This window comes from Lycorma delicatula, chromosome 7 (genome assembly GCF_047948215.1).
Source record: "Lycorma delicatula isolate Av1 chromosome 7, ASM4794821v1, whole genome shotgun sequence".
Taxonomy (NCBI): domain Eukaryota; kingdom Metazoa; phylum Arthropoda; class Insecta; order Hemiptera; family Fulgoridae; genus Lycorma; species Lycorma delicatula.
The window spans coordinates 82480038-82505696 of record NC_134461.1 but is presented as its reverse complement, the minus strand read 5'-3'; the positions used below and the strand labels follow the sequence as shown (position 1 = coordinate 82505696).

Sequence of the window (25659 nt, the reverse complement as noted above, 5' to 3'; positions counted from 1 at the left end):
TTTAAATCTTAAACCAGATGGTCATTTCTGTTATTAATCAATCATCAGTAGACACTAAGGAAATAGTATAGATAAGAAAATAAATAATAAAAAACCCATTAATTAACTAACAAACAATTTTTCATACTAAATGCTATAAAGAGGTTTTTCTAACAGTGTTTTAAAATAAAAGTGAAAAATCAAATTAATTGTGTTTAAGGCAATCCTAATCAAAATTTATTTTAATCTTCTACTCTACTAAACCCTTCTTCTCAACTACGGCCATGATGTTATGCATGCTTATCATATAAGCCAAATAAGATAAAAAATTATCTCTGAAAAGACAGAAATAGCATGAACCTAAAACCATTCAAATCTGTTCCCATGATTACATTTAAGGAAGCTTACATCCCTTCCTAATTCATTAATACTTTTATGATAAGCTCAATATTTTAATTGAAGATTTTAAAGTACAAAACCTTTACATGTTTCAGATACATAACTGATCCTAAGGCAAACTGTAATTGAGTAATCCAATGTTACTAAAGCATTAGTGTGTACTCAACATTGATGATCACATCAAGATGAATATTCCATGCTTATCATAGCCTTTCACTATGATCTAAAGAAGAATGTTAAGCTGTATAAATTTATAATATATCCTTGATGGACAATTTCATTAAAATAATAGTACTGTGTGAGATAAGTTACTCAAAACAGATTATTTAAATATTCGCCCTGTTTTCATATTCAATTCTTATTCCACTGATTCTTCCATAGTTTTGATATATACTTTACAATATTATTGTAATACATTCTTTGAAGGTGTGCAAAACAAAAACAGCATAAAACAGCTGAAAGATTGATTGTGAATACTGTTACATGTTATATTTATTACAATTACGTAGTAAGAAGTTTGCAAGATAGTTATTACTTGTACTGTAACGTATTTGAAGCATCCAAAACTATTTCCAGTCAGGGCTGATCATCTATTTGTTACTGATGTCACTCAAACAGCTGATATCTATGGTCTTGAGATCTTACAATATATTTATGATTATGATCTGAGAACTACATGGTTTTATAAATATAGAAACTGTTTGATGGTTGTAATTTTGGTCTCCATACTTAAGCTGTTATATAAATAAACTGATTCTACTTGCTGTGTGACTTTACTTTAACCTATAGTATTCAAAATGACTATATCGCTTTATAAAACATTTTATACATTACATATTTTAAAACATCTTATAAGTATGTTAACTCTGTTCTATATCTTTGATAGAGACTCACTCGTACAACTGGTGAAGAAAGAGATCAAACAGTATTGTGGATATCACAACATGATGTATTATCGATAAAATATGGTGGTCAGTGTCCTGTATTAGAAGAAATGTTAATAACACCAGGAACATGTACACCTCATCCATTACAACAGGCTGCTGCTAGATTACTCAATACCATTGCATCATTGCGTTGCGGTAGAGATTATTTAGCACCATCTAACAGATTACTCTCTCTTTTGGTTACAACTTTACGACAAGATAATGTTAGAATTGATCAATCAACTGCTGATATGCTTCTTGCTACCCTTCAGAAATTAAGCCTTAGGTCAGTACTTAAATTAATTGTATACATTACTACGGTTGTTTCTGTATTTTGTCATATCTGTCTTTTTTACTCTGTATTCCATTTTGTTAAAATATATCAGTACTATATTTTTTTTTTTTTTTAATAGGGTTATAAACTTCTTACTAGGATATTAGCAACATTTAATTATCCATGCAATGGACAATTCTACTGTTACTTTGAAGATTCTTTGTAATACAGGATAGTAATTCCTGATATTTTACTGATATACTGAAAACATTAGGGACATAAATATATGTAGTTTACTGTATTTCCTTACTTTCATGTGATTTCAAAATCACAGTTCACTTTTCATCAGTTCTAATTTCATTTACTTGTCCTCTTTTTTATTAATTATTGTACATTCTTTTCTATATCAGTAGATATTTTCTTTCTGGAGGGCTATATTTTCTGGACAGTTATATTTAATCTTTCTTTATTTTATTTTTTTATTGTATTTTCCTTTCTCTAATTTTTATGTTTATCATCAAATCTGTCAATTTAATCTTCTCTGTTCTTCTTCATATTTATTCCTTCTACGGATCAATTATTTTTCATCCATGAAGGTCCATGTTTTTTCTCTATGGAAAGCCATATTCTTTTCTTTTTTATTTCAACTGATGTTCAGTTTTTAATAGATGAAGACAGTAAACTGCTTTACCTTTGCTTTACAGTTAAAGTAAAAGTTAATTGTTTTTTAATAGTTGAAGGCAGGTTCTGTCTCTTGTTTTTTTCTTATTTTTTTTTAAAATCAGTTCTCTTTTGTATTTATAATTATCTTTAATGATGATGACTGTTCGAAGTTTAATATGCATCAACCAATATTTCTTCATTTTCGTAAATGATTTTGTTGTATTTGCATTAGATATTGTACTAATTTATCATGATTTCTAAATAACTTATTGCACTTCCTTTTTTATTTTTTCTCACTTTCCTACTTAGTGTATCTACACATTGTGCTTCACAGTTCATGGATTCAAGATAAATTTTTAAATCAGGACTAAATTTGATGATAATCTCACAGTTCTTTTGTTGTATTTTGTATTTTTTTTAAATTTTATTTACATGCATTAATGTTTAAGCATTACTAACTTTTACTAACTCTGTGTTTCTCATTAGTTGTTGAATTTGTAAATAATCCTTAATAGTTCAAATATATTAAAAACTGACTATAGATTATTTCCAGCGGTAAGTTTATACTACTTAATTCTTTTCTCTTCATATTTAATAGAAAAAATCAAAGATTATGGATGATTGAAGAAGGTGTGGTTCAATGGTTAATAGAAAAGATGAAATTATTTACTCAGCCTGATGTGGATCGTCCAGGAGTAGCTGTTGTTGTAGGAGCTTATACATTAGAATACAGTACAGCCTTGTTAATGAATTTATGTCTTCATGATGAAGCTAGACAGCTATTCCCACCAGCATCAATATCTGTATTAATATATTTGTTAGATACACCACATATACAGGTAACCTCAGTTTCTATTTTTATTCAGTTATTTTAATAAGATCAAACAATAGTAACTAGTATCAGTTTTTTTATGGTTGTGATAAAAGAAAACAACCTTTATAAAGAAATATCCAATCTTATGTAAATGAGTAGAAATTTTATTTTTTAACAAATCAATAAAGATAATTCTCACAAAAAAACGCATTATAAATGATATTTTTCCAAGAGGCAATCAATATTTTCTATAAGAGTGCTTATAGGAAAAAAACAGTAAAAATATAAATTTATTTTTATTTATTAACTATCTTCCAATTATCTTCATAAAGTGAAATGTCTCTGTACAGTTCTCCACCATTCATAAACTGTGCATACCATTTCAGTGAGTGATTCACCTTGCCAGTTAAGTTTATGGCTGTAAAACAATTTTTATATACTCCATTTCACTTATTTCATTACTATGTTATATTGAAATCTAAAAAAAAAATCATGTTAATCTTAGACATATTGTTATTCTAAAAATAAAAGTTCATTACACCTTTGAATTTAATTTTTGGATGATGAGGATTTTTTTTGTTTTAAAGGTTTATTTAATAAGTTTTGATATAACAAGTGATTAATATTTTATTTTAATTAAAATTAAACCATTTTAAGCAAAAAATATATACTAAAAAGTGGTTTTCTGAATTATGATTGGTGGTTTTGAAAGTTTCTTTTAGAGAATAATTGAAATGTCCTGAAAATTGTTCAATTAAAATTTGCTTGAATAATGTAATCATATTTAGAACTGAACTAACAGTATCATGAATTACTCATGTGTGTATATGTGCATGCAGTTTTATACACTTTAAAATAAATAACGAAAAGATTTAACTCAATTTAGAATTAATTATATTTAACTCTGTTTTATAACATTTCTTATTCTAGAATACTATTTCTGATATCATAAAATGTAGTAGCATATATTTGTGCCTGAATGTTTTATTTTATTATACAAAAATAAATCTTTAAATTAAACAATTAAAAATAAAATTCAAAACAGATATCTTATTTATTAAACAGATTTGTAGAATTTATATCAGATAAGTGTTTACTAACCAGCAGTATAGAACAATAATTGTAGAATTTTACAGTAGCACAGTTAGGTTCTTTAAAAAAAGATGAGTAAAATTAAATTTAAAAAAAATTTCAATCTACTTTCTTCAAATCAAACATTCATGTAATGTGCATGCATAAGTGTGGGTGAACAATATTACGATAAAAAGATATTATATGGCAGTAAGTGACCAGAAGTGTAGATAACTGCAAAGTTGCCAATAGCACAAAGGATGAACTATGAATCCAAAAACTTCTAGATGAAAGGCAAGCATGCTTCACCATCTGTCACAGAGGTCGACTGTATTTATGAATAAGTTATACTATTACATTAAAGTGTTCATTTCATTTTCTTTTTTTTTTGTTAAATTTCATTAAAATTTTTAAAAATCACTTACAAATTATTCCCTCTATATAATTTTTCCATCATATTTTTTTGTTTATAATGAACAAATTACTATTATGAGAATATTTGATACTGTGATAATGAAATTTGATATATGATTTCATAAAATTTCATGTTACTATAGCCATTTGATTATAACACTTATAATTTTGAAATATAAATAAAGTTTTTTTTTTGGTTTTTTTAAAAATAATAAATACTTAAAAAATTTATTTATGGAACTAATAAAACATTAATATTGCTTAATTCCAAACTTTAATATTATTTCTAAGACATTTTTAGTTTCAACATACAATAAAAAAAAAAGTAGAAAATGATGATCAAATAGAAAAAAATAGGTAATGTTATCCCAGGTAACAAAACTAGAAAAAAGGATAATGTTACTACCTAATAAAATAAATAAAATACACAATGATTTTTATACTTTAATTTTTATTAGAATAAAAACTTATATAATATAAAATAAATAATTAAAATGATTTACGTTTTTTTTTCTACACCTACTACTCGAAAGGTTTGACTTAAAAATATGTGAATCAGTTAAACTCATCTAGATAAAATAGAAATTACTTATATCACATGGATTTTTAAGGAAAACTAAAGAATAGATTACAAAAAAAATAAACATTCAATCATAAATTAATTTTTTACAGTATCATAAATTAATTGCTAAAAGATCTCTTCATCTTCCTAGGTATATTAAATGATGCAGAAGGGATAAGTGTCTTCTTTGCCAACCAACATATTTGCAACATTTTTGTCCAAGATGAAGCTGCAGTTGTACAATTTGTAATATTTTATACAGTTTTATGATTTGTTGCTACTTTATTTAGTGTAATAATTTCTTATTTTTTATTTGTATTATTGCAGATTGTACCGGTGGTAACTGGAACTATCTATTGTTTATTAACTAGAGATGATATAAATCAAGTAGCAAAAGAATATGATATAGAAAAAACAATATTAAGGCTAATACACAGATTTAATAATGATGTACCACTTGTTCGACAGTTGGAAACATTATTGAGGTTACATAAGAGACAATTGAATGTAGATAGTTTACCTGCTGTATCAGAAGATCATAATGAGGATGAAATGGTAAGTTAAGTAAAAAAAAAAAAAATAAATAAATAATAATACCTTCTTATAAACTGAAAAAAAAAATTGTTTTTCTTGTTTTTATATTTATTCTATTACATATATATACACACATCAAATAGGCTCTTTTAAATTTATGAAAAAACTTCCTATACATAGGGATTTGTAAAACAACAATTTTATAACTGTCTGTTTCTCATTTTCAATATTTTGTAGAGTTTTTATCTGACTGAAGTGAAAATAAATAATGAAAAATATTAATTTTAATAGATACAGTTTACTTTTCATAAATACTTTCATTATTATTTCTTACAAGATATTTCTGACATTTCTGCATCATTGCTGTGCAATTATTACTTATATCAATTGTGCTAATTTTTTTGTTACATTTTCTTATTCTATAAATATATATTGTTTAATATATACACTATATATACACAATACAATGTATGACATGACATTCTCTGGCTGTCTCCACCTGGATTTAAATCCTATCGAGATGGTTTGGTCAGAAGTTAAAGAATATGTAGCAAACATAACGTTTGATATAAAGATGTTCAAAGGCTGAAAATAAAGTGGCCAATAGGAATAAAAATATTGGAAGGTGTATTGTGATAAAGAAACAGAAGCTGAATAAATATATGCATTAAGAACACATTATTGACAATACTATGGATATTATGGAATCATTTATTATTTCTTTACAAGAAGATAGTGAAAGGGACACTAAGGATTATGATGATGATTCTGATGACATTAAGCTCAGAAATTCTAATATTTCTTGCTAAGTGGATGGCGTTCACCCTCTATATTTAAAATAGTTTTATTTTTTCTAACATTTAAAAATAATTAGTTTCTGCTGTAATTTCTAATTTTATTATTTGTTATATTTAATCATTATCTGTACCTTTTAAATATCACCATTATTTACCTTTTCAATATTTGTTTGAAAATAAAATGGAATATTACAGACATTCAATGTAGGTAATTCATTTTGATTTGCATGTTATACCATTTTTTTTTTTTTGTGTGTAAGCCTACTGTTACAATTCCCAGATTCATATAAGCACTACTGTAATTCTTGTCTTGTTACCGTTTTGAAAAATTCATAATAACATATTTTTTCATAGAAAACGATTGGATAACCATTTTCAATGGTTTTAACCATTAATTAAACATTTTTCAGTGAACCAATTAAATTTGACATATCATCATTTTCAGTTCCCTATATCCAAGTTTCCTCGGGTTGTGCCTTCTATAGAATTTCTCCACCTGCCTCAATCTATGAGCCATCTCTCTTCTATTACTCACTCTCTTCACATCCCCTCTCTTATACATAAAATTAAATATAAAAATGTAATAATGTTCAAAATGTTAATAGCTATTCACTGAAGTGATTAAAATTTCAAAAAATTATGTTCTGCAATCCAATACTAATACCACAATACATCTAATGAAGGCTCCATTCGCTGTTAGGTAATGAAGCAAATGTTATGCTAAAAGATTGTAGAATGATTCAAGTGTGGCTGTTTCTGCCGTGGCACCAAGCATCAAGATTGGTTGTGCCACCTGTAAACCTAGACCTTCTGAGTTTATGCTATAACAACAGAAGCATTGACAACTTATTATACTTCTCCCCAGTTAATGGAACAAAAAATACCTAAAACTACAATATTTTTGTATATAGCATGTGGGAAGAATTCACATTTCTTGCAGATCTACAGATGTAACAATAATATGTTATAAATATTGTCTTCAAAATCTATTAAACAATAGGTCAGTAAACTTTTAACTAATTAATTTCAAATTAAATAACTACGTTTGCCATGATTGAACAGAGTTAATATTTGCAATTAACAGTCAAGATTAATCTTTATTTAAAAACTAACTCACATAATTCACAGAAAAGTGTTTACAAATCAGACACAAATTGTTCCTGGGTAACTCCCTTTGCTTACAAACTGTTCTGTAACACCACCTGGAACCTCATTAAGTGTATTATCTTAAAAATAAAAGAATATCAAGTAAGAATCAAATGTCAACAATTGTTTTCCTTGAAAATTCAAAGAGCCTTGAATCTTATTTCTCAAAAGTAGCGACCTGTTTATATTCAAATGTTGTACTTGAACCCATTCTCACATCCAATATTGATATAAAATAAAACAGCTTTCATTTTCCTGCAGTTTATAATTCATTAGAATCAACAGCCACCGAAATATTAAAATTTGTCTGAATCAAACAAAACATACTTTAGTATAAACAACCAAATAATCAAATTCTAATAAAGAAATAACCATAATTAATTTTTTTGTTTAATAAATAAAACCTAAGCAACGAATTAAACCATATCCACCAAGTTTTAACATGATACCCAGCTAAAATGATTGATCCAGATGTAAAATGTGCCTACATACAGGTTTTTGTATTGTAAGTTATCATTTGTAATATGTTGTAATGTTAGTTAACATTACTAACATTTCATTGGACGTTGAATTAAGATATATAATGAACTGATGTATTTGTAGAAAACATCATATCATTTTTCATGCAGTTTAATCACTGTTAGTTGTGTTCAATATGTTTTGTTCATTAATCCTGGTTTTAAGCTCATCATCAATAGAGATGAACATTGATTTCTCATTATTTTGTACATTTTTCTCAAATTGTTTAACATTATTCACTATTTACTCATTCTAGATTCATTTATGAATCATTGTGTCTGTGGTATGAAATAAGCTACCATTTAATCTGATTTAGTCAAACATTTTGCACATTTAAGAAGCTGTCTCTTTATTAATATGATTGTAAATGATCTGTAGCTTAAGATCATAATTATTTTATTTTACATTTGGAAAACTTTTTCTATGATCTGTCTTACGATAATTTTTAATAAAAAAATTTTAGTTATTCAATGACGCAATTCATATTTGAAATTAGTTGGATAATTTCTAAGATTTCCTGAAACCAAAGATAAACACTAAGTGCTAACTTTTTTTTTTTAATTTTAGATGACCCACAACATTAGTCATTAAAATGAGTAGCAGAAATGTTATTGTTGAAAAAATGAAATTAATAATGGAGTAGGATATCTTTTCCAAGATATCAGTTAGATGCAATGATCATTTTAAATTTACCTTACCCTTTAAAAATTCTAAAGTACTGTTGTTTTGTTAAAATCCTTTTATCAGTTGAAAAATTATTATCATAGATAATACAGACCATGAAGTCTTTATAAGATTGAATTTAGAGACCTTGTTACATTCAATCCATAATTGTTGATATAAAGCTTGGGAAAGCTGGTTAAGAAAGTTTTGAAGTCAGTTCAGCTAGCAACATATTCCTCTATCAAATATGAAACAAACCAAGTGTTTTGTTTATTCTTGTCATTATAAAATATTGTGATGAACACTGTTTTTACTTTAATAATTCAAAAAGCATTCTTCCATGAGTTTTAACATGCATAGTAACACGCACCTTTCCCAGACTGCATTAGATCAGGTTTCCAATAATATAATCCTAACATTTTTTAAGTATTACAATTCTACCAATAAATTTATTCACTAAATATCATTGAGGTATTTAAAGTGATAAAATTGTAAAAAATAAACCTGTGATTAAATAAAAGATTTATCTGGTTTTTGAAATCTTGATTGTAAGAGTAAAATCACACATCAGTACAATATAGCCTATCCTCCAATACTAATGTTATACTAATTCATCAAACAATGTTAAGTTTTGTTTACCCACCTACAAATCAGTCAAGCATGGACTCTGTATTTCATCCAATATTTTTATCACATGAGATGAAATGTAAAATAAAAAAAATTTCTTTTATAGGATGATCCAGAAGAGTTGGAACAAGAGCTAGATTTAAATGATCCAGTAAGAGCTATGCCAGGTGACCTTTCTGGGGATGACTTATTGAATAGATTATACTCCTGCCCTACAAGTGTACATGGTATAATTTTATTGTTTATAGCATGTTAATAGTCTGATAAGATAATTTATTTTTAATTTTAAACATAATTTTTAATTATTAGTATTATTTGCTATAAAATGAGATAGACCTTTCTTATTCCTAAACTTCCCCACAGCTGAACCTTATCGATTAAAACACTTTTAATTTATTAAATATGTATTGGCAAAGATAAGACTTTATTATATACTTTTACATTTTGAGTAAATCTTGGTCAGTAGCTTGTCAGTTTATTACAAAATGAATAAAATTTGACTTAATACATTTTGAATATGAGGATTTTTTTTATCTTAATCCTTGTCCCACTGCCTAAGCCCATAAAACAAACCTCACATAAAAACTCTCACTGTTATGTACCAAATTTTCTAACCCTGGAATCAAGTTTACCAACTTTGGTTCCTGCACAACATCATGGCCTATGCTTTGAAGTGCTTGCACATGGGCATATAAATTACTTCCTCTTCCAAAATGTGAAGAAATAGTTCACTGGATGAAGATTCTCTTCAAAAGATGACATTAAAGCTGAAATAACTACCTATTTTGAACAGTTGAGCAAATCATATTAAAATTGAGTATTAAAAAATCAAAATATAATTGGTTAAAAATTTATCAGATTACAAGATGACTAAATTGAAAAATGAAAAGAACAACTTTTGAGAAATCTTGTGTTTTCTTTGTCAGGTCAAGAACTTTTCGAATAACCCTCATTATGTTGTACTGGAAGCATGCCATTAAAAGTTTCATCTTTCCAGACTAATAATCTCATCAATAGTCATAAACATTTTTACTTACTTTCTTCATATTAAACAAAATCATTTTTTGTTCTTTCAATAGATGTAGTGACAATTCAAAAAATATCAACTGAAATTTTTCAGGTAGCCTCGTTTTTTTTAACAAGTTACATTGAATTATTTTGTTTATATATTAAATTATTTTGCCATAAATACAACTATTTATAAAATAAAATAATACAATAAGATTTCACCAAAATATACCAATTTTATTGAAAAATTAGTAGTGACAATTTTTATGATTATTGACTTCTTTTATTGCATTTCTTGAATGCATTACATTTAAAATTTTACTTCTAAAAGAATATACTCAATAGAAGAGTAGAGGTCCATGATTTTTTTTATCACTTTGAATTACGTAATTTTTATATCTTTTAGTTATAATTAGAATTGTACTTTCTTTTTATTAATAAACACAAACACTTTTTCTTGATTTAGGAACTACAGCTGCTAGTGATGGAGCTGCTTCAATGATGTCATTATAAATATAATTAAATCTTCAATTATTTTTATTAGTTGAGTAATATAAATATAAACTTCTGACTGTTCTGCACATGTTACTCAGTCATGATTGTAATAAGAGAAGAGTGAAGACCATCACTGTATACAATTTATGAGAAAGCAGAAAAGCACTTGCATTCTGTTGTGAATTACAGTTCTATTTTTCTTTAATTTTTATAATTATACAGAATGATTCAGGAGGAAAAAGAAATAATTTTAGAATTAATTTTAGATCTTGAAATAAGAAAAAAGGTTCTACAAACTTATGACCAAAAACGCTTTCTTATCAAGTTACAGCTAACAAAAAATTTCCCCCGTATTTAAATTTCTGTAATGAAATGTGATCATACTGACGTTTTAGGGCATTATACAAGGGGTAAAGTTGATGGTTTCTTATGATTTTTTGATCTGAAAAATTGAATAAAACAACAGGTTCTGGAACCTGTTTTATTTGATTTTTAGGTGAAGCTTTTTAGGAACTACAGCTGCTAGTGATGGAGCTGCTTCATTAGCTTTAACTCAATAACAAATGGTTTTCAGACATAAGTTTGTATAAATGTTTTCCTTAATTCAAGTTGTAGAATCAGTTTCCAAATTATTTTCCTTTCCTCACTCTGTGTAATAATGTATATAAATTTATCATGATTCTTTTAATAAATTAATAATCAAAATTACTATAATGTTATGATAAATTGTATCTTATATATTCATTATCTACTGTTACTGAACTATTAAAATATTAATTAAAATTATTATTAAGAAGTACTTGCATAATTAACTTTTACATTTTCAGCAACTGAATTACCCAACTTTCCTCTAATAATGTTTCCTTATTTTATCCCATGACAGCAAAGAACTGGGTTTTTTCATTAATAAACAACCATAAGAATTGCTTTATTATCTTAAGACAATAGTAATTGCAGTTCCTTGAAATTACAGATTAGAAACCAGTTGTAATTTCACTTGATCCTGAATCTCCCTTAGATATTCTACCTATTCTGTAGAATATCTCTAAATATATATAAAATAACATGCATTAGTAAAATTTCTACAAGTCAATATTTTCAAGAAATTACTGCTTCACTTGATTGTTTTGTAAATTTAATAGAATCAACAAAATAAATCACTACTCATGCATAAACATCCCTATAAATGCCAACTACAAAGTAGTAGTAAGACCATTACCTAGCGATTAATTTTTTCACTTTTTACAACACACAAGCCTAAAATATCCAAAACAAGTAAAAGTAAATCATTCCATGCATCTGATTATTTTTTTTGATTCTGATTAACTTATGTTTCATAGTTTATATAGTTTTATGTTTTCTTTTTGTTTTTTTTGGTTGTTTGATGACATCACCACAATAAGCTTGAAGCCTGTGCATGGGATATGGAAATGTAGCGTATGAAAAAATGCCATGCCTGACCGGGATTCGAACCCAGGACCTCCGGGTGAAAGGCCGAGACGCTACCACTCGCGCCACGGAGGCCGGCACGAGTGGTAGCGTTTATAAAACTATTTGTTAATATTTATGTTTATACTATATTTATGTACTTCTTTTTTTTTATACCCTAAATGATTTATTTATAAAACTAAAATGAACATGATATCAGGTTGATTTAGTTGGTGTATGGAAGAAAACACAAAATTACTGCCTCTCATACTAGTGGTCTTGTCAGTGTCGGTACTGTTCTTAGTCATGATCAATCACTCGCTGTTGTAGCTGTCTTACCCCTTATAGCTGCAGCAGTAAAGATTACAGATTTACTTTAAGTTGCAACTGAAATCAGTTCTCATTTTGCACCTTCTCTTCTGTCATAGATCGAAATTTACAGCACACATTTGGACGTAGAGAATATCAATAATTTATGATAACAAAAGGTTGTTCTTAACTGACATTACCGATACCATTTTTAAAAATCCCCAAAATTTGAATTTTGAACTTTTTCTTAACTGCAGTAATAAGCCCTCATTCAGAACTTTTTAACAATATTCCATAAGTGGTAATTATTTTCATTGGTTCCAGTTATAGCGAAATAAATTTTTAATTAATGAAACATTTAGAGCTTACAAGGGGAAAGCGCATCGGTTCGAATCCGACTTTCCTTCTTTTTTTAACTTTTTTTTTAATTTAAATATATTGATTTATTAATAATTATTAACCTCTGATTGTAAAAAAAATTCACAATAAATAATAATTCAATAAGAGGAAAAAAATTTTTAAAAAGATCAGAAGTTATTAGTAAAATAAAATTTTATGTACCTTTTATTTCAAAAAAAATTGTATATATAATTTAATAAGCATACAAGGAGGTCATGTAATGTCCACATCAAATTTTTTTTATATAATTAAAAACTGAATTAAAAATATTAAAACTGTAGAAATGAATGTTTTCTGCCTCAAAAATTAAAGAACAAAATAACCATGTGTATTAGTAAGTTGCATAGAAAAATTGGATTCTAAATTATAAAAAATTGGATAAGTATAACAGGTTGTATAATATTACTAAGGAAAATCATATCCAAACTATACCCTTTCCTGTGTGTCTTATTCACAGGTGGTAAATCTAGCAAAAAATTTATGTAAAGAAAGCTTTATTGGTTGTTAGGTAGGAACTCGCACCTGTCATTGTCCAATAAACCTTTGATATACAAAGTGATTCTAAAACCGGTTTGAACATATGGCATAGAGCTATGGGACACAACGTGCAAAAGAAGCAACTTTGAGATTGTACAATGTTCTCAGAACAATTTGACGAGATCCATTGCAGAGACACTAAGGTTTGCTCAGAATGAAGAAATTCAAACTATCTTGGATTGCCTTATGTTCATGACGAGATCAGACAGTTTGGTTCAAGTTACAGATAGCGATTCGATAGTCATGTGAACTTTCTAGCAGTTCAACAATGAAGATATCCAACTACTGAAACACCAGGATATCTGGTGGTCTTGGGCAAAGTATACTTCCAGTACGGACATAGAAAAAAATGAAGGCGCTTCATAGAGTCTTTGTTTGTCAACCAAAAAGCAACAAAATAACATTTAGCAGTACAATCTAAAAATAAAAAATAAAAAAATGCAATTATCATTCAGGTATACAGACAGTTCAATTTAGATTTTTTTTCAAATGTCTACTAAAATACTGAGGATTGTGTAATTTAAAGTGACACAGTTAGTTTTTTGCTTCCAAAACTAACCCCTTAAAAAAATATATACCTATATATAGCTATCAACTACTTATTCAGCAACCCTTACCATGAAAGAAAATACAGTCAACAAAAAAATGAAAGACTATACTTTGAAAATCCCAACTTAAGCTATACCATTTATTTTCTGTTTTGTTTTTCAAATAAAATATAAGTAAACCATTAAAAATGAAATATAAAATGTCACTTTGGCTTTAGTAAAGGCAAAAATTGATGTGTGCAGTTTTTGCTCTGACTGCAAATCCATGCTTGACATACTCATTAGAATGAGTGTGTCATGCGATTGCCATATGGTATAGTTTTTATTTGAGAAAAATTAATTTAAATATAAAATAAGTAAAGGTCTCATAGAAAAATTTAAAATTGATTCTTGCATACTTTTAGTTGAATTCAAAATATCCACAAAATTTTCCAGTTCTAAAATTACATTGTAGATCTCAATTAAAAGTTATACTTTTTCAAACTACACAGGAATGGTAACTCATTTTTCTTTTGTTTTATTAAGTCCCATTCAAACAAGAAAACAAATAATACACCTGCTACTTTCTGTCTTGTAGCATTGAAAAACAATTTTATAAAAATAGTTTAATAAAATTCCAAATTCATTTGCAGTTCATCAAAAAATATTTTTTTTTTCTTTTAACAGGGCAAAGAGTAGTAATAATAAACATTGATTTTGGACACTAACGTTATATGTATCATACATGTACTCTTTTTAGTGTTTAAAAACAAATTTGGTTCTTCATTTAACTAACAGATGGCATGGTACTACTTTTATTTTCATGTACAACCATTAGATGACGTTAGTTGTATCGACAAGATATTTGTATTTTAAATTAAAGAATACATAATTCTTAATGAATATACTCTAATCCACTGGATATTTGATTTTCCTTTACGACTGTAATTTAGGTACATCTAAATCTGTTAATATTTTTTGTTACCTAAAATAAGTTACTAGCCATACCAGTATTATTGAAATTTAGAATTAGATTCTATTATTTCTAATCTTTTCTTGACAAACTTCCAAAAAGTAAACAAGTGATATTAAAAAAATTCTCATTACTGTTTTACAAAATGTATTGTGCACTACTTTATACTAAATACTGAGCAAAGCTTACATTTTTCTCTGCTTCAGTATATATATATATATATATGTTCTAAAATGGTGGGCTGGCTATACTTTTTCGAATTTTACAAATAAAATTAAACAAAAAATAGCAATTTCTCCTTCGTTCTCCCACTGCCCGCCATTTTGTTATTTTTATATAAAAATTTATATCTCAAGTTCGATAGACGAATCACATTAATACTTGGTAAGCGATCTTTATAATAGCTTTTGTAAGTTTTAAAATAAGCAAAAAATCAGGACTAAATACCTTCGCAAATTACAAAATGGCGGCCATATTAATTTTTCAATCTGTTTTATCTCCGTAAATATTAGTTTTATTAAAACTTATGTTTGCTAAAATATTAAGCCGTTTATTTTGAATAAGATGACATTCTATTTTTTTTTTTAAATCGGTTAATAATATTATATATTATAATTAGTATATATTACATATATTTAACATGCATTTTTTTTTTTTGAAAATTTTAAATAACAGATTTTTATAATAGAAATGTAGTAGTGTCTTACCTTTTTTGATATCAGTATCGTTTTATTAAAAACAGTTTTATTTATATTACATTAATTTTTGTTTTTGAGCGGAAGAAATGATATCTGCAAGACTTTTACGGTACGGTTTACAATTTCATTGTAATTTTTTTTGGGATTATGATAACATGTTCCAGTCGCATTTGAATAATATGGCTGGAAAAATATTTCCTCATACAAAATATGTTAATTCTGTTTATTTTAGCTTACAAAAATATATCTTCACATATACTATAAAAAATAATTATTTGTAAAATCTTTCATAAAACCTACCTCCCATAAGTATTTTTTTTTTAATAGATTTCTTTACTTTTGACTATTTGGTCAAAAAATTATTGAATTATTTTTCATTTAAGTGAGACGTTATTTGTGTGGGAAAATACTGTATACTATTCCAGAATTAGGAAAAAATATATCCTCAAAAGGCACATTTGGACGTAGAGAATATCAATAATTTATGACAAAAGGATGTTCTAAACTGATATATTACCGATACCATTTTTAAAAATCCAAAAAATTTGGATTTTTGAACTTTTTCTTAACTGCAGTAATAAGACCTAATTGAGAGCTTTTCAACGATGTATCATGAGTGGTACTTATTTTCATTGGTTCCAGAGTTATAGCCAAATAAAGAGTTAATTAATGAAATATTTGGATCTTACAACGGCAAGGCATATCGGTTCGAATCCGACTTCATATACAAATATTTTTTTTTAGCTTCTTTTTTTAAATTTAAATATATTGATTTATTAATAATTATTAATCTATGATTTTAAATAAAGTTTTACAATAAATAATAATTCATTAATAAGAATAAAAAAATATGAAAATAAAAAGAATTTAATAGTGAAATAAAATTTTATGTACTTTTAAAAATGTGTATGTATAACTTAATAGGCGTGCAAGGAAGTCATGTGGCAAGAAAACCAGAAAACAACAAGATTTGGTGAAACATCTGATTATTATTAATAAATCAATATATTTAATTTTAAAAAAAGTAAAAAAAAAAAAATCTTTTCTGAATAATAAATCATAGTATTCAGTTAATAGTTGAGGAAGATTTTGAACGTTGAAAGGGTCATAAGCATTTTTACTTCCTTGTACGAAGTACAATGAGCTATTGTAATAGCAAAAATTTCGTTTTTCTAACTTCAACGTAAATATCTATTTTAACCATCCCTGAGTCCATTTTGACTATTTTCGGCGTGACGTCTGTACGTGCGTACATACGTATGTGCATAAATCTGTATCTCGCATAACTCAAAAACGATGAGCCGTATGATGTTGAAATTTTCGATTTAGGAGTGTTGTAACATTTAGTTGTGCACCTCCCCTTTTGATTGCAATCGACTAAACCAAAAGTGTCCAAAAAAAGCCCAAAACATTTGGATTTTTGGCGTTTTTTTAACTACAGTAATAAGCCCTCACTGAGGACTTTTCAACGATATATCATAACTGGTATTTATTTTCATTTGTTCCAGAGTTATAGTCTAATAAAATTTTAATTAATGAAATTTTTGGATCTTACAAGGGGAAGGCACATTGGCGAGAATTTGACTTTATTTCCTTTTTTCTTAACTTTTTTTTAATTTAAATATATTGATTTATTAATAATTATTAACCTGTGTTTGTAAATTTTTACAATAAATAATAATTCAATAATAACAAGAATATAATAAAAATTCGTAACAAAAAGTATATGTAATTTAATAGGCGAACAAGGAAGTTATGTGGTGTTCATATCAGATTTTTTTTAAATCGACTTTTTGAAGTCGGTGAAAAATTAAACGTTATAATTGTTATAATTAATTTCTTCTAAAACTGGAATTAAAAACAAATTAATAGATAGATTTTTTATGTCGAGTCTTGTTTTTTAAGATTATTTTGTTATTTTTATTTAAATGAGACAGTAATAAAAAAAATAATAAGTGGTTTTTTAAATAGTTTTAATTTATCATTAGCGGGAAATGTTAAATTTTCTGTAAATATCCGGAAAATTTAACAACTCATGGATTTTAAAATGAAATCAGCGAGTACAAGGATATTTTATCATGTGACTGATAAAATAAATATAGGAATTACTTTCAGACATAGTAGGGTTTAAGCGCGCCATTTCGAGTATGTGTGTGTGTGTGTGTGTGCAGAATAAATAAAAATACTCCCGTTTTGCTCACAATTGAAAAAGATCAAATCAAAACGGGAACAGATGTGAATCATTTGAATTGAAAAATAAGAAGGCATCATTGTTAATACGTTGACAATACCATGGGACAGGGACAGATTAAGTGAGAGCAAGAGAGAAATGTTTAAGAGAAAGAGAGAGATAAAAAAAGGAGAAGCTGAGAATTAATTTCAAATAGCTTTTTGAGCCAGTTCCTTCCCCTTTTTATCTATTAAAACAGGGTGGTATTTTTGTCGAAAAAAACAGGGTGTTACACAATTTACCCTGATACACGTCATAGGCTACATAACAAAATAGTGAATGAATCACACTATACCTAGTATACGCATGCATATGTATACCCTCATATTATTATGAATGACGTCACGTAGTTTCGTCCTCTTTACCCCTATTTTCATATTTCCACCCCTATTTTTATATTACACATACTTGTGTATATTAATTTACACGCTGTTATTTATTTATAAAAACTTCCTTGTATGATGATGAGTCAAATCTATTTCTAACCCTATAGAAACTTCTTTTATTTATCTGTAGCATACATAAGAAGAAAAAATACGTGAATCTTTTGTTCAGAATGCAATAATAAAAGACTGCGTAATTTTTATAAACCATTTCTCTTTTTCTTTTTGTCCTGACAGCCCGTAATTTGTAAATAACTGAGCAATGTCAGTCATAAAGTAAAAAATAATTTTTTTTTAAAGCCTGGCAACGATGATGCTAAACTTCCCGGTTTTTAATTAAAACATAAATTTTAACCCTTTCTCAATTACTAAAATGTTAAAACGTTTTTTTTTTACTTATTGTTTATAATCAAAAATAGCCTATAAAACGATGGTTTTGACTTGATAAATTACTACTTAAGTGGAACATTAAACTATGTAAACAAAAAAAAATTCTCTTTGAATAAAATTTTGACATTCAGAACTCATAGTGACTGTATACAATCCCCTTGACTCACTGTAAATAAAATTAAACAGAATCAAGGCCCATATTTAGAAGTCATTTTACGAAATTTCATAAAAATCTCCGTCCTTAAGTGGTAACCAGAGTTGTATAACTGATATAGCCAGGTAAATTATACAAATTTTTTACACCTTTTTTTTGCAAAGAAAATAAGTAAAAAGTTAAATTCATGTCTTAAAAAAGATAGGAATTTTAATAATTAAAGAAGATCCAGTCTGAAGATATCATAGATGATAATTGACGAAAAAAAGCAAAAATATTAGGTTTATTATCTCTCATCCCTGAATAAAGCTGATCAAACTCATATGTAGTGTAATGGAACAAAGTGATATTTAATTACTGCAAGGATGTGACCGAGTCAGTAAACGGTAAAAAAGGAGTTCACCACTAGACCAACTCGGTGGGTTACAATTGCTTGGTCTGAAAGCTTGTTGTTATATTCTTCTTGAATCATCGGTATTAATTTTTTTTTGTGCTATTTTTAACCTACTAAAATATTTTTAGTTATTTTTAAAGCTTTAATTTTGGTCTAAGCGGATAGAATTTTGCATTAAATAATTAATCGCATATACGTATAAGAGTTGAAAGTTTTTCTTTTCGTTTACCTCATTGGTATGTATTGTGTTATTATAATATAATCATATACAGCCTTACCTTATTCTGATATTAACAGTATTTTCATTAAAAAAAACTGTCATTTTTTGCATGACTTCCCCGGCTACACCGGTAAATAAGTAGTAATTTAAAATCGTAAAAAATTCTACGAAATTGTAAAATAAATAGCCTTAATAAGTCGTTATATGTTCTAGCACAATTTTGCCGTATCAAAAAAGACTTTTAATAAAGCTAATATTCACCAAAATTAGTTTTACATACGTTTAAATCTAAAAGAACTTCTTTTGCGAATTTTTTAAAATTTGGGAGGTTTTTTAAAACAGAACTTTTCTTTATTGATTATGATGATTACCAAAATAAGGTTTAAGCATCAAAATACCCAAATTTGAAATAAAAACTCTTACTTTGTGGAAAAAATTACATATAGAGAAGTGATACCTAACAAAAAAAATAATAATTCAAAAGAGAATTGTTTAAAAATATTGAAAAAATAAAGTATAGATTTTATGAAAGTAATGATTTATTGTAGCGTCTCGACCTTTCATCCGGAGGTCCCGAGTTCAAATCCCGGTCAGATATAGCATTTTCACACGCTACTTTCATTCATCTCATCCTCTGAAGCAATATCTAACGGTGATCCCGGAGGTTAAAAAAAAAATTCTTCTAATTTTAGGTCCCGAATTTTAATATTAGGTACCAAACCTACTTTAATTTTAATAGCTATTTAAGTGATAAAGACAAATAAATAAACAAAAGGTTAATGATAAGTGGGAAATAAATTTTAATAAAAAATTTTGTAAAAAAATATTCATATACCTAAGTGAAGCTTAACAAAGTTGTTTTTCTCTAAACCTAACACTTCTAATAAATGCTAAAGTAAGAAAAATAATTTTTTCAAAAACGTTTCTGCATTTTAGGTCCTGGTTTATAATTTTAAAAAAAATTAGACATTCTTGATAGCTCTATATGTATACGAGGTTAATGTTTCAAAAAGGTTCTGATAAGTATTTAAACAAGGAACTAGAACAAAGGTACAAAAAATATATATTTCATTTTTAAGAGATGGGTGTTGATTATTTTTTAAACTAGATTATTTATTTGTATATTCATTGCAGTTAAGGTAAACATGCTTTAAATAATGTTTTTTTTAAAGTCCCCCTATAGAAAATGGAAATTGCTTTTTACGTGATATACATCCAGGACCTTAAAAAATTTTGAAAAAAATTAATATGATCAGATACATAGAAATATTTGAGCCAAATTTGAAGAAAATCAGTTTGGTTAATCTAAAGATATAAGGTCAAAAGCAGTACAACACATAGTCACAACGAAACTACACACAAATACACATGTTTTTTTTATCTAGGTAAACATTTGGGTTCCAGAAGGTTTTCACTAAAACCCGAACCGCCATTTATGACATAATGACCATATTTTTCCCTTTAATATATAGCTATTCTAACTATATCTATCCAAATACCAGGAAAGTTCAACGACATCGTTTTAAACTTTTTTTTACGTATTTTTTTTTTTAGTAAATTCTTTCAGGGCATTTTAAAGTATTTTATTAAACTTACATTATTTTCAGGGGAGGATTTTGTATCATGTCTTTCCTTCCTGGATTTACTGATTAATATAAAACCGTTTCCCTCCGTACAACAAATTTTAAGAAAAATTTTTCAGTAATATTTAATTAAATAAGATCTTCACACGAGTTACATTTCGATACATTGATTGATTCGCCTCTTACAAGGCGACTTTGTAATCCCATATATTCAACCAATGAAAATTTGATCTAAATGAAATGGAAAACAATTCGCTCTGTTCTGTTATTTGTTGAGCCATCATTAGAAAGAGATTGCATTGAAGTGTATCTATTTTTCAATAAGATTTGCTGGTGCGATTCCTAACTTAATGTCTCTATATTTGATAAAAAAAAAACTTCCGTATAAAATGCTTTTTTAAAGATATGTCCTCGTTATTTCCGTGCTTCCTAATTTTATTCCCTAAACAACAAAATTTATATCTTTTATTTGTATATTTTTATCTCATTGATTACGTTTGTTTTCTTCTCAAAATATTGATTAATTAAATGGAAAATTTTCCAGTTTCGTTCGACATTTTTACACAATGTATTATACGTTTCAGTATCTTATCGTGCACATGGCCCTAAAGAAGTAGTCAATAAACCCCAAGTTTATTCATAAAACTTTCGTGACTTGATGAATCAAACAGTTTTTACCCATTAATAAACTATCTTCATTCATAATTAATTGTAAAAATAATAATAATAAATATTTAAATTATTACCACCCCTCTTTTTTTTTATAAAGACATGAAGAACGTTAGGCACCGTGGAACAATAGGGACCAGAGTTGACACGACAGTTCACTATAATAACAGTAATACTACTTGGTCAAAGAGTATTCATCCATTGAACGATTGGACCAACACACAAGTTGTACAATACGTCAACCGATTACGTCATTGCCCGCAAACAATAATCACCAAACACCCCTCTCTATCAAGCCCCTAATATGAATCATCATACCCCTTAAAATTGAAACTTACGTATATCGATACAGATTATCCTAAATTATTCGAATGACTAATTATTATGAAATAAGAATACGTTGCAGAACGATAGATTACATCATCCTGAATATGAAAAAAAAATCTGTCCATATTTGAAATAAAAATTAAAACTGATAGACCGAAGCGAAATTAAACTTAAAAAGTAAAACCGACCCTGAAAATATTTGTTAAAAAAATATGCATACTTTTACCGATCATGGAGAATGTTCCGGGAGGTGTGAACTTAACTTAAGGCAATGATTCAAGACAAAATAAATAAAGAACGTTCATATAGACAAATATTGTATCTGCTTCATTTTCCATTGTCCTCCATTTCATTTCATTTTTATATAAAAGTGTATATCTTAAGAACGGATTGAGATATTTTAATATTTTTTTTTATTTTTAAATTTTTAACGAAATGTTTTATTTTAATAAAATTTCATACATTTACCCAATAATATATTCTAGAAAATAGATAAATTTGAAAATTTTTCCTTAAAAATGTCAAAATCGCATACATTTAAATTTTATTAATCTTTTTTAGTACCGTGAATATTAATTTATTAAATTATGTTTTATCAAATAAAATGTTTTTTATTGTGAAAAAAAATTGATATAAACAGCTGAGGTATGACTGAAATTGTTAAAGTAGATCTAAAAAATGATGTAGTCTGACAGTTTTGTATGCGTTCTATTATTATTAATAATAGAAATAATTATTAATTCAATTAGTGAAGAAAGTGAAAACAGGCATGTATGTGTATATATATATATATATATATATATATATATATACATGCCTGTAAACATTATAAAACTGTAGTTCAGCCAGAAGTCACCTACGGAAGCGAGACCCTTTTCAAAATCACTCAGAAAAACCAAATTGATAAAATTCTGAGAATAGAGAGGAGAATTGTCAGAACGTGTATCAATAAAAAACTCCAAAAAGAAGGCCAATAGTGGATTGTGCCAAATGAGATGATGTATCGAGAAATAGAGCCTGTTACTGATACTATGCGGAAAAAAAGAATCTCTTTCTATGGTCATCTCATAAGGACACCGGAAACAAGACTGTCAAGAAATATCATTGAAAAGCTCTGGTTCCAAAAGCTAGAAGTAGAATGGATCAAAGAAATTAGAGAAGATATGAAAGAATTGGGAATTTTCCTGACTGACCTACAGAATAAAACTGGAAAAATTACATAGTTAAAAGACAAAAGCATTAGATTTAAACAAAAGACAGACAAACGACAAAATACAACGAAGAGGGTGTTTACGGATGAAGAAAAGAAAGCAAGATCTGAACAGATGAAGAAATACTGGGCAGCTCGGAAGAGTAAAATAACACGCTTTTCTCAGAAAAGATCCAACTAAAATTGACTTAAGTGGTCCCATGTTGGCTGTAAAAGCATAATAATAATAATAATATATATATATATATATGTATAGGAAGACAGGCTGCAGAAATGGTTTTAGCACAATGGATAACATCCAGAATGTTCAGCAAGTCATAGACTGACATAACGGATATACCATGTCCCTACGTATGATTTTTATTGACTACGAAAAGGCATTTGACATGGTAACAACGAAAGCTATAATAGCTGCATTAGATATCCAGTATGTAAATACAGTCTGCATAAACTTGCTACAAATGGTATACGAAGAAGCAAAAGCTTCGATCTGTGTCAACGAACATAAAGGACAGATAAATGTACAAAAAGATGTAAGACAAAGCTGCACTATATTAACCATGCTTTTCTCAGCCTGCTTCAAAGAGGTATTTAGAAACCTGGAATGGGAAGAGGAGGGCATACGAATAAATGGCGCATATCTATATCATTTGAGATTCACAGATGTAGTTCTTTTCACACAAGAACTAGAACTACAGAGACACATACGGGAGCTAGTAAAGAGACACATAGGGTGGCTGGTGAATCCTATTGTCTAAGGATGAACCTTAAAAAGAGCCAAGTCATGTTCACCAACTTTTCTGAGGAAAGAAAGACTTTTGTCTCTGGTAAAGGATTTAAACAGGTAGATCATTACATACATCTTAGCCAACGGATCTAGGCTGAAGGTGACACAATCAAAGAAGATGGTTTGGCAGGCATTCGAGAGACTTAATATTGTTTTCAAGAACAAACTTCCTTTTTGCTTTAAAAAGAAAGTTTTTAATCAATACATCCTGCCAGTCCTTACCTATGAAAGTGAAACTTGGACATGAACCGTTCAATCATTACACAAGATGCGCATAGCACAATGAAATCTGGACCGATGTATGTTTGAAGTTGGTTTGCTTGCCATTTCTCCTGCCACCACCCCATTCGGTCGCCCTAAAGCATAAGACTGAATGTCTGTGCCACAAACGGCTACTGAACCTCGAAACAGTTTAGCGAACACTGCCCTAACTAGCTCTAGAGGTAACCTAAATGCGTGAGCGGAATAAGCATGGTACCATACACCATCACTCTCTTGCGTGTCCCACCGACCACTTGTCGTCTATCACTAAAATGGGTAGGTGCACCCACTTCCCCTTCAACTACTAAAACATATATGACTATTAATAATTAAATTTATCTCGTCAAAGATAGCATTCACTGCCACGCCTAGGCCGCTGAATACCAGCAAGAACCTATCCAACATTAAAGCGCTTGGAGCCTTTATCTGGCTGGTAGCCACCCATATCTGTTGGTTAGCTTCCTATAGTAGTGCGTTAGGAGTCTTTTCCCTTAGGTAAACTACTGATGTCGGTTGAACGAATCAACCGCATCAAGGAACTTCCACACGGTCCCAAAATGCGCCTCCCGCCACATTGACTCGCCGCTTGTGAGTGGGAAATTTTCCCCTTGACCTCTCAGTTCCAGGATGGCCTGAATTCTGCCCCCCCCCTCACGGGGGTTTTTGTCAAATTTCGAAATTTTTGGTCCATTAAGACTAAAAACACAAACATTTTACCGATTGGATATTTGTATGTGCGAACGTATGTCACACTAATTTTGTACGAGAAATTTATCGTGTTACAGTTTTGTATAGATTCTCTGAAGGGTACGGCGAAATTTGCAAATTTTCAACTTTTACTTAAGTAGTTTAGAAAACTAGCTTAACCATAAATGTAACATTTAGGGGTAACAAATTCATTAAAAAACCTTGAAAAATTTTAACAACCATCCCCAAAAATTCAAAGTATATAATTTTAATATCTCAACCGGAAGTATCAATACGTTTAAAATAAACCTTTTTAAAATTGCTTCTATTAAGGTTTGTTGGTATTACACTTTTAAATTTCAAATGTTATTTCTGTTTTTATGATATTATATTGCTTAATCATTCTTTTATTCATATTTGGCTTTATAAATTTTCACATTTTATCATGTAATTCTACTTTATAATAAAATGTAGTAAGTTAATTTGAAATAAATTTTTAGTTTATTTTCTTTAAATGAAAATGGTTGTTGGATAAAAAACTTTTAAATCTTCTAGAAACCAGTTTCAAAATACGGTTTTAGTTTCTCAGTGCTGGGAAAGTA

The 25659-nt window shown here is 27.9% G+C and overlaps 1 protein-coding gene across 2 annotated transcripts in view; it reads left to right on the top strand.

The window, feature by feature from the left end:
• The window catches only part of LOC142327754 (lisH domain-containing protein ARMC9-like), a 33879-nt gene extending 22192 nt beyond the window's left edge, over positions 1-11687 (top strand). For both annotated transcript variants that reach the window (XM_075371061.1, XM_075371062.1), the window contains exons 7-11: positions 1265-1590; positions 2840-3080; positions 5430-5657; positions 9495-9615; positions 10863-11687. In XM_075371061.1, coding sequence (XP_075227176.1) covers positions 1265-1590; positions 2840-3080; positions 5430-5657; positions 9495-9615; positions 10863-10909 — 963 coding nt within the window. In that variant the 3' untranslated portion in view covers positions 10910-11687. The remainder of the gene's footprint in view (positions 1-1264; positions 1591-2839; positions 3081-5429; positions 5658-9494; positions 9616-10862) is intronic.
• The last annotated feature ends 13972 nt before the right edge of the window (positions 11688-25659 follow it).